Source organism: Tenrec ecaudatus, chromosome 15 (assembly GCF_050624435.1).
Source record: "Tenrec ecaudatus isolate mTenEca1 chromosome 15, mTenEca1.hap1, whole genome shotgun sequence".
NCBI lineage: Eukaryota > Metazoa > Chordata > Mammalia > Afrosoricida > Tenrecidae > Tenrec > Tenrec ecaudatus.
Window position 1 is genome coordinate 75,817,797 of NC_134544.1, and position 10,739 is coordinate 75,828,535.

At 44.8% G+C, this 10,739-nt stretch overlaps 1 protein-coding gene across 1 annotated transcript; it reads right to left on the minus strand.

The window, feature by feature from the left end:
* Positions 1-5,940: 5,940 nt before the first annotated feature.
* On the minus strand, positions 5,941-6,840 carry LOC142427882 (AMMECR1-like protein). The gene is made up of 2 exons (XM_075533009.1): positions 6,461-6,840; positions 5,941-6,355 (listed from the first exon to the last, which is right to left on the minus strand). The coding sequence occupies exons 1-2, from the start codon at positions 6,838-6,840 to the stop codon at positions 5,941-5,943; spliced, it is 795 nt and encodes a 264-aa protein (XP_075389124.1).
* Between the last annotated feature and the right edge of the window lie 3,899 nt (positions 6,841-10,739).

The following is a 10,739-nucleotide window of genomic DNA, read 5'->3' on the forward strand; positions in this document are numbered from 1 at the left end:
GAGATTTCTTTTCCAAGGACAGCACCAATTCTTGTTCAGAAAAGACACATAAGTGTTTCCAAATGCTCGGAGAGTTCAAACAACATAGTAGTCATTGAGATGGGGAGGTCCACAGTAAAATATTGGGAGACCTAGAATTTGCATTTCTGAGGGTGAAGTAAATGGGTCACCATAGGGCACCACTTTCCAAGTTGAATATTGGCTGGGGAGACTGCTGTTCCTGGGGCTGAGAGCATGAGAGGCACACTCACATTTGACAAGAACTTCAATTGAGCTGAGCTCAAAGAGAAAGAAGAACCTTGGTAGTGGCCCTCTTTCAGGATTTAGGAGATGCAGCTCCATTATTCTGTGCCCAGTGATCGGTCAAGTTGATTGTTGACATCATTGAAGGCAGGAATTTGCAGGCGTCAGAGTGGTACATAGCAAAAACTGAGTAGGTTACAAGGGACATGAAGTGCACAGCAACTTGGCTTGAGAATGTTTTCGAAGGCAAACACTCACTGGTAGGACGCTGCACAACCATGACCATGTCCACGAGATTCCCTGAGATGTCCAGTGACAGCAGGCAAGGGCCAGCGTGCACAGGGAATCAGGATCAAGCGGAGGTTCCAAGGGCAGAAGATCGGGGTCACAGCAACACCCAGAGCTTTGACAGGATGCTGCATCTCAAAACTCCGAAGAGCAAGGTCATCTGTTGACGATCCATCAGCAGGCAGGGGCTCAGAGGGAAGGTGCACAAGTGTGCGTGCTGTGTGCCTCATGTCCCTGGACTTCCTGGACTGCTGATGGGCATCAGTCACGAGGACGCCTAGTGCGACTCCCCTTTGTGGAGGCTGGAGACACTGAGCAGATGGAACTAAGGTGGGAAGTGGGGAGACACTGGATCACACAGGACTGCTGACATTGAAGGCAGGGCCCTCAGGGTACACAGCAGAGCTGCCTGCCCAGGAGGGGTATGTGGAACCAGGACACACCCAAGCACAGCCCCCAAGCTCACTGTCTTGCAACTAGAGTCAGAGAGCAACGCCTGACCCTGCGTGGATTAAAGGACTGCAGATGCCCCTCAAGAGCCTGGGCTTCCTTCCAGGCCGTCCACTCCGGGCTGGTCAGTGCTGTGGGCTCCACGTGGTCCACGGAGGTGCAGTCCCTGCCTTGTTTCCACAGCTCATGGCGCTCAGGTTGCAGAATGCACGCGAAGGCGTCCATGGGAAAAGTGACCCTGGCTTCCCCGCAGCTGCACTGAGAAGCAGCTTTACCTCAATTAACCCAGTGCAGGAAGGCGAAACTGATGGATTCCGCACAGTTGAAACCGCGATGGAAGCCAGCGTGGGAGCCATAGGGGAATGTGACTATGAACGCGCCTGCTTCCTGGGTGATCGACCAAAGGGAATGCATTTTCCCTGAGGATGCTGGGTGAGATGAGGGCCACCTTGTGCCGCAGGAAGTTCTCTGGCAGACACTAGAACTGCCAGGGAGCTTTTCCAGGCGGGCTCCTTGCTCAGGGGGCACCGCATACCAAGTGTTGTGCTCCCTGAAGTGCAGGTGGGTGATGCTGTACAGGTCCTTGTCCTCCGTGTGCCAAGCGGAGGTGGTCTGCCACGGGCCAACGTACAGGGAGGGGTGTTGACGCCTTTGACAACAACTCCACACTCCTATTACAGGAGACCCTGGATCGTCCCCAGGTGTGTGAGGTTCTGATGCTCAGTCTTTTCACCAAACAAGGAGCCGCATACCTTAGCCCCATAAATGGGAGAATGGTACAGGCGATCCTTCCAATGTTCACTCCAAATCCTCAACATCCCGGTGTGTGGGAGTGCAATATCTGTCAGTGTGAGCCAAGTGGCGATGCTCCTTTACTGTCATGGATTTCTTTATTTTATGGTCTTGTAAAAAGACACCTGCTTATCCCTTAGCTACTTGCTGCACAGGACTGGCTATGAGGGTGTCATCCACATTTTTATTTCTGTCGGCTGTCCACTCTTTGGTGGGATTATCTTTGCCAGGCCTGCATAGTAGGCACCTTGGTATTCCATAAAAACAATATATTTGTTGAAATCCTTAAATTCTTCCATAATAGGCCAGAAATTCATGATTTTTAAAACTTGAGTTCTGGCTTCAATAAATCTGGGACTTCAGGCTGCAAAATAAAGTCATAAAACCCTGTTCTCATGGCCGTTCTGTGTATCTTGGAATTCTGTGCTTTTGTTTCTTTATCTCTCTGAAAATTTCTTCCAGTGCATTGATTTCTCCATGAGAGCAAATGTACTTTCTCCAGGCATGTTGATTCACTAAGGGAATTCTACTACGGAGGACAGCTATTTTTTTCTCCCAGAGACAGGACTTGTCCACATGGAGCAGGTTTTCCCAGACTGCCCCTGCCTCAGTATGCTGCTCTGGAAGTTTACTCAGTTGGAAGGGTATCTGTATTAGTTGATACTTAATTTCAGTTGCAATCATGTGAAATCTCCAATTCCACTAACAAGAAGTGCCTCCAGGGATTTTTTAAAAAGTAAATCTAAAGACAATAATTCAGAAACCTTCAACATAAGTGAATGTTTCCAGAAATGCTAGTAAATAATCTGGTAAAGAAAAATAGCATGAAGATGGTAATATCAAAAATAACACTTAATGTAAAATATGAACCAAGAGAACTAGCCAAACAGACTCAATGACATCAGTTCGACCCTATAGGACATGGTGGAGATGTCCTTGTGCTTTTCTCTGGCTGTAACTCTTTTTTAAATTTTATTTTAGCCCATTATGGTTTGTTCTCTACAATATTTTGTTGGAGTTCAACGATTTGCACTCGTAAGCTATATAGCCAAGAGGCAACAGATTGTAACACAGAGACTTATTCTGAAGTCTTTGTATTGCATGCCATACAGTCTGCTTCGGGGAAACAGGTGTAACGAAACAAAACAAACACATAACTTTCAAGGTTCCAGAAACCCAGCAGAAAATAACAATTTAGTGTATTTGCGGGTGTTCACATATGGAAAACAGATATTGTGCAAATCTTAAATTGACGCCCAGTGCTTCTTTTGTATAGATATTATAACAATATGCAGTACTTCACCTACAAAACTTTCTTGTTGAAAAGTTCTCTAACATGAGTGGCTTTATTATGCAGAGACAATGTTTGTAGAAACTCACAGTGGAAACAATCCAGTATCGACAAACCCTAGCGATCAAACACAATCCTTTTAATATAAAGTGAGGGCAATGTATACAGTATGTCCTAGCTGTGGGTATTATGAAACAACCCAATTTTTCAGACCAAAAGGCACTCACAGCTAAGGATGACATAAACTATGAACCAAGCCAGCAGTTAGATTGGTTCTGTGAAATCTGATTACCTACTGTTCAGTTTATGCAGCTCAAGGACAAAGGTAACACTAAGCAGAAAACTCACTTCCTTCCATCTACAAATCATATATGTATCTGAACACCCTCATGACTGATTTGGTCAAGCACGTGGAAGGCAGTTCAGAGCTGTCATCTCCCTAGCAGAGCTGCCACATGGATAATCCAGGCTTCTGTTTTTCCTGAGAGCAACCTGCCATACGTGTTTCTGAGGTGTCCATCACTGTACACTTCCAGACCAGGCCCTGTTCCAGACTGACACAGAAAGTACCATTCCTTACGAGTATTTTCCTTGGCCAGCTCCCAAGTCCCCTTGGGCAAAGCAAAGGGGGAAAGAGCTTTTCCATCGCTGTCTTTTTGTATGGGAGCATGAGGAAAAGTGGAGGGAGCAAGGCTTCTTTACTCTAACAGCAGGAGGCCACTTCAGTGTGGTGCTGGGCTCAAACCAGCCTATTTCTTGTGCACTGATTTTAACATTTCATTTTCTTAAATGGCAGGTATCCTACCACACCCTCACCAAAATAAAAAATGAATTGTACACTGGTGAAGACAAATAGGTAAACATTTATACAAGAAAATATAGGCTTAAAGAGCATGGCACTATAAATGCTCGCATGGCCAATCTCACTGAGCGTGCTCAGGGGTGAAAGTTGAGCACTAGGTTTTTTGCTTTTAAAAAAAGCTTTAGAACCTAAACACAACTCTAACACAGAACATTAAAACATTGACGAATTTATCCCTATGTAGCAATACTGTTTTACAAACCAAAAGTGGATGGTTTAATTCAGAGCCGACCATCCATACATCAAACCATGGTGTAAGACTGATTTATTATTCTCAGCAGCAGGAAATCTTGATACAATCCCTTCATCTTCAAAAGGGTTTTGATCAACCTTACAAGGGGAATATGGCAGGATGTGAAATCCCAGCAGTTAAGACAGGTGACATGACACGGGTTTCCCGTTTATCAGCCCAACCTTCCCCTTAACCTTTCTGCATCCTTGTCAGAACAGCAGAGCACAGTGTCAAGAAGATCCACTTACATTCTCATTGTCACCTAAAAACCAAAGACACTAATGCCTGGAACAGAATGTTCCTCAAATTGTACCCATTTGTACATTCCTGGCAGGAGGAATCTCAAAGGAGCTCCTTTGGCCCATTTCAGAAAGCCACGCCTTGTCCATATAAACTTTAATATACCAATCATTGTGTTCATTGGGTTGATATCCAATCCATTTTATGAATTCTCTAAATGTGTTGCTGAAAAGCAGTAATAATATCCTTGGGAATCTTTCTTCTGGCTAAATCTTCCCATCAATCAATTTAGCAGTGCCTCTGTTAAGATATATCCAAAGCATCTTCCAAGTCCCTTCGTTCTATGAACTCTGCCACCAAATTAGTGAAGAATAAGCCAGACAGGAGATACTTGCTGACAGACGTGGAAATTAGCAACAACGGCAACAGGCAATATGTCACAAGAAGGTTGAAATATCTTGAATGAGTTTAGGAATTTTCTCTGGTGCAGTGGAGATGTCCAATACTTTAGACAAGCTGAAGAGCAACCTTGTTTATTAACAGCTTTGTTTTAAAGTCCTTTAAGAACTAGCTTGTATAAAGGTCTTTCAGAATGCGTGCCTGAAAAGAAAAACCGCTTGGAGGCCCTGAATTCTTCCCTAGAACAAGGTGTCCTTACAAAGGTCAAGCCAGCTGCTTCTTTGATCTCTGCTTTCTGAGAACCGAGATCCAGCTATAGGCAGTGCTCCCAGAAGAGGATTTGAGGTGTCCAGTTGGTAAGGAACAGACAACTCCTTCACACGTGTGTAGCAATGACATCAGGTCCTCCTTTCGGCATCTCCATTCCATTCCATTCTTCAGCAGGCTGCACAACACTCTAAATAAAGAATGCTACAAAATGCAACTCACAGTAAGATGTAGTTTCTTGAACCCTGTCAGTGGACCTATGCCTCCCAAAAGGCTTCTGACGTGGCTGCCCTGTCCAGGAACCACAGAGGATTCATGGTGCCCACTTTCAATCCTATCAGGATGTCAGTGTAGGAAGTATGGAAGCTGTGATCAATTCTAGGTATGCAATTAAATGAAAGTTTTCTTTTATGAAAAAAGCTATTTAAAACCTATAATGTTTCTGATTAGTCTCCATTGCCCAGACTGCCTACTTGATCTTGGGAGGTGATAGGGATGTGTATGGTTTAAGCCTTCATGGATCTTCAATTTCAGCTTCCTTGTGTAGCCAATACACATGCAGCAAATCACCAGTGGTACCTGCATGTCACAGGTCCTCTGAACCAACATAGTAATTCTCACCAATCTTGGAGAAGCCCCAATCCAACTGAACCCCATAGAGGAAAGGCTGAGACAAGGCTTGGGCCCCTCAAGTTGTTTCATTCAATGCAACCCCATCATCCCTTTATTTAGCTGGAGCTGACTTGGCAATGGAAGCTAGCATCATAACATGGTGCAGTAATGGAAGCAACTGGACCAGGAAGAGGAGGGGTCTGCTCCAATGATGTCATAGCCATTAGCTGCCATAGGGGGTGAGATTGGTCATGCAGCCTTGTGTCAGGAGTCATGATTGTAGAGGGGTGGGGCATGAAGGGTGCCGTTCTGGAAACAGTGCTGATGAGAAGCAACATACTCTGCATAACTGATTGTCACCTTCTCACTTCGGTACCTGGTGAGTTTGATCGTTTTTCGGAATTCACTGGTAATTGGAGCCTTAAAACCACCTTTCCTGAGCAATGAGTCTATGGTCTGGATCTGATCCCAGTCTTGTTCTTTAGCAACCTCAGGTAAATATGTGGCTGTACATTTGATGCCCTTTTCACTGATGAATTCAATTAGAATTCCATTGACCCCTACCTCCCAGTCCAGGTAATCACTGGCAACCTTAAAGTTAGTAAGGAGGGAGACAGAGCAGAAAAGCTTAGGTAGCTCCTCTCGCGTCATTGGGGGAAATCGACTGTCCATAAGTGCACTGGTTAACGAGTATTCCCTGAGTCCTGGGTGAAGATTCATGGCTGAGAAGGTTCCAATGCAGCCCCAGAGACGCTTATCCCGCCCTGTCTCCCATGTCACAAACAGTGGATAGGGGTCATTGGTGAATCTAGGAAGTCGTGGCTGTGGGAAGCCATAGAGGTGACAGTAGAGCACATCAAAGCTGTAGCAGCACATCTCTGCAGTCACCACCAGGTTCTTGGTGGTGTTGGCAGTTCCGTTGGGCCAGGGGAGAGGGCTCAGCGCTCCTGATGTGGGATTCATTCGTGTAATTGGATAATTTTCAGGCCCCAGCGTTAAGTCCGATACATTTTCCCGTCCATGGTTGCTGTCCACATGCTGTTTGTTTTTAGGAGGTCCTGAAATAGAGGCGGTCACAGTTGTGGACTGGTTCCCGTGACTGTGTGTTCCGCTTGCTGCTGCCAACTTGGGCTTGAGTGGAGAGACACACCGTCTTTTTCCCATCCTGATTCTGTGCCTGAGGTCTGGAATGCTGCAGAACCTGAAAACACAAAGTTTGTATTGTCAGGGGAATAGCTATAATAGAGAAGAGGAGCTGTTTTGTCTCTGGAGTGAATTCTCTTCCATTCGATTCCATTCCTTCTTCCTGGACCGTTTCTTCTGGCCCAGTTGCAGCCAGGGTGGACGGACCTCTCTCGCTCGACCTTCTCATTCTGCTTGCTGGAGCCCTGTGCCTGGGTGGGTGCTCCCAAGAGAAGCGGGCCCACAGGTGGTCCGTATGCGAGATGAGCATGGAGTGAGCTGAGAAAGGACATGGGGGCAAAATGGAAGCGGTGACGGCAAGAACTGCTAGAGGTATTCCCCAAGCGACTAGACCAAGTGGAGCCGCGACACAAGTCCTCCGCTATCGCAGCTGGCACCCCAGGCTGTAACTCTAGACAAGCGCTAAAAGCCTTGTCTTTCAGCATGGAGCGGCGGGTCACTGGAACTGTTCACTTGGCAGCCCAATGGGGCTCCCACAGGGCTCCAATACGGAGCAGAAAAAGTGAAGATTTCACTGAACTTAGTAGGAAAAACAAAATTTGCGCAGGATGACTTCAATGGTCAACTTAAAAGTGGGTGAATCATCTTTAAAAAATTAAGCAGCACAAAACAGAGATAATTCATCAAGCACTTCAAGGGAAACATGCAATAGCCATCCCGATTAAAGCTAAAAGCTGAACCTTGGAAAAACCAGTAGAAGTACACAAAGCATTGGCTATGAAAGACGTTTGTGTAACTCTCCGTGTTAGGCATAAACCTGAAAGTAGTGAGAGCGCTCAAACATTGTGTTACCATTGGGGTGGTTGCATCTTAAGTTCATAGAATTTAGAAATAATGACCAGCAGATTTGAAACTCAGTATGAACCACCATCACAGGCAGTCCTATCTAGTTCCAGCTTTCTCATCCTGCCTCCCATTCCCACGCCCCTAGAGATACCAGCAAAAGTAACCAAAAAAAGGGTTAAAGAAAACAATTCAGAAGTTGTGAGATCTAAGTTATTTTATAATTTGAGTCTAGTTCCTAAGTTATACAATCTTTAGAAACATTTTAGGATTAAATAAATATATATCTATATATACATATCCAATTTTTGTTATAAAAGTGAAAGCATAGCATAAGGAGCCCTGAGTGGGGTGGAGGTCAATGATCCACAGCTTTGTCTCTAACACAGAGCCTGGCAGTTTAAACTCAGCCTACACCACATAATTGAAAAATATACCCACCTCATTTTACTAAGACAAGCAAGGTAATCTTATAATAGAATAAACCCCCCATAGAATTCAGGAGCACTGCACCAGTGCATTCTCTTTAAGGCTGTAACCTTTATGGAATCTGACTGTGCCATCTCTCTCTAGGCATATCTTTCTCCTGTTTCTACAAGAAACAGCTGGTGAATTGGAACTAATGACTATTATTTTTCATCTAACATCTTAATCATTGCATTTTCTGATTTCATATGTATAAGAAGCAGAAAATTGAAACAGAAAATCAAATATGTCTATGTCACAAACAATCTGCATCATTGGATGCATTTATCCTCAGTAGGTGAATGTTAGAGAGAGTCAAATTAAGACCCAATTATGACTTGCATTCAGAGACAAAGCATATTTCATTGAACTCAAACTAAAAGCTTTTCTTAGAGAGAAAAAAAAAACAAAGCAAGAAAATACTGGCTTCTGATAGAAAGGACGTTGTTTTAATATTGTATGATTTGAAGGAAAAAAAATACCAAGGAGCAGGCACTGACCTCTACTAGATTAACATTTCAGTCCTTGGAAAATCGCAGGCTTGATAAACACAAGGTTCAGAGAAAATATAGGAAAACGTTCATTGAGATGAACTGACATGGTAACTGCAGCAATCAGCTCCAATATAACAATTGTGAGTATGATCGTGAATTGGGCAGAATTTATTCCACCTTGACATAGGCTAACTATAAGTCAGACCAGAAGGTAAGTATGATTCAGGACCAATTTCAAAGCCCTTAACAACAAGAACAGCCTAAAACATCCAGTCAAAGACACATATTTTAGGATCCATAAATAAAATTTATGAATTATGTATCTGAAAAAAATATTCTCACCATAGGAATGTAAATCTCTCAACACAATTTTTATTGGATTAGACCCACCCAGATTCCAAAGTGAAAATCCTATCAGTCTTTTACTTAGGCCTGTGTTTTCTTCACCCACCTTGTCATTGATTGATCCACTCTTATGCCACACCTAGTAATCATCTTAGAAACATCAGCAACAAACTAAATGCAATGCCTTTTTCCTAAAGCCTTAGAGAATTTTACTAGAAAATGGAACAAAACAGATCTAATTGCAAACCCAAATATCTTAAAATGAAGAATTTAATTAGAAAATAACTCTTTAGGGGTAGTATGAAAGAGACCAGACCAAAACCAGGGATGTACATGGTAGACAATGGTGGAGGAGGTGGGGAAAGGAAAACAAAAGGATAAATACAAGGAAGAAAAGGGTAGTGGGGTCATAGGGCATTAATCCACCCAAGGGGAGGGTATTGTTTATATCTCCACAGGGAAAGTGGGACCAGACTTCAACCCAGTGTCGCAAGGTGTGAACGCAATATCCCGGTGTGGAGGAGGGAACCGGTGGAGAGGTCTGGGAGGCTGGCCCCAGCACCATAAATTAAGTGGATTCCTGCCCCTCCCCCGAAAAAAATTTTTTCCAAAGGACGACATTGACTCTGCAGCTCTGGGAGATGGACATATTTGATCAGAGCACACAGGAGCAGATGAAGGGGCAGGAGGAGAGAGTGGAGCACAGCCTGGCCCACCAGGCCGTGATGATGATGTTCCTGAGTAGAGCAGCCAGTCCACAGAGAGAACAACATGGCTGGCCCCACTATGAGACATGATGCCCCTCAGTGACTAAGGGCGATACAGGGGACAGCACCGGAGACACAGTGTGGGAATTGCACCTGACCTGATCCCACCACACCGAGGCAAATCACTGGGGGAGTGCAGCGGAACAGCAAGGGAATGGAGTGGCAAGGTCCCCAGGGAATGCTGAAAGTGGACTTCGGGGCCAGGGCGTGGTGCCCCAACAGACTGGACTGGAAAACACTCCTAAGGGCCAGCAAACGATCCCTGAACTAACTACAAGCTTTTCTCTTGTGAACTGTTTTATTCTGTTCTTTGTCAGTGGTTTGTTTTTGTTGTTTTGTTGTCTGGTTGTATACTGTTGCTTTGTTTTCCTCTGTCTAGTTTTCGTGCATGTTAGTGACTCCACAGGTCTGTCTGAATAGGACAGGCTGGATGAACTATCTGGAGGAAAAACAACGGGACCGACAGTTTTGGGGGGACTTGGGGTGGGGGGGTAGGGGGGGGTAAGGAAGTGGTGTTAACAAACCCAGGGACAAGGGAAAAACATGGGACCCCAAATGGTAGAGAAGTGGGAGTGGCAGGCCTGCTGGGAAATGATCAAGGGTAAGGTTGCTTAGAGAAGAGGTATACTCTAGCCCAGGTGGCGATGAAGCATGGTAGTAGGGCAGGAGGAAAGTCAAGGGAGATGGAGGAAAGAGCTAGGAGTCAAAGGGCATTCATGGAGGTCTAGACAAAGACATGTACATGCAAATATATATAGGAGGATGGGGAAATAGATCTATGTGTCTATATTTATAGGTCAAGTATTAAGGTGGCGGAAGGACCTTGGGCCTCTACTCAAACACTCCCTCAATGCATGAATACCTTCTTTTATTAAATTGGAACTCTATGATGCTCACTCTCCCGACACAACGGCTGGAGCCAAAGTGTGTGAACAAGTAAATGTGGTGAAGAAAGCTGATGGTGCCCGGCTATCAAAAGAGATAGTGTCTGGGGTCTTAAAGGCTT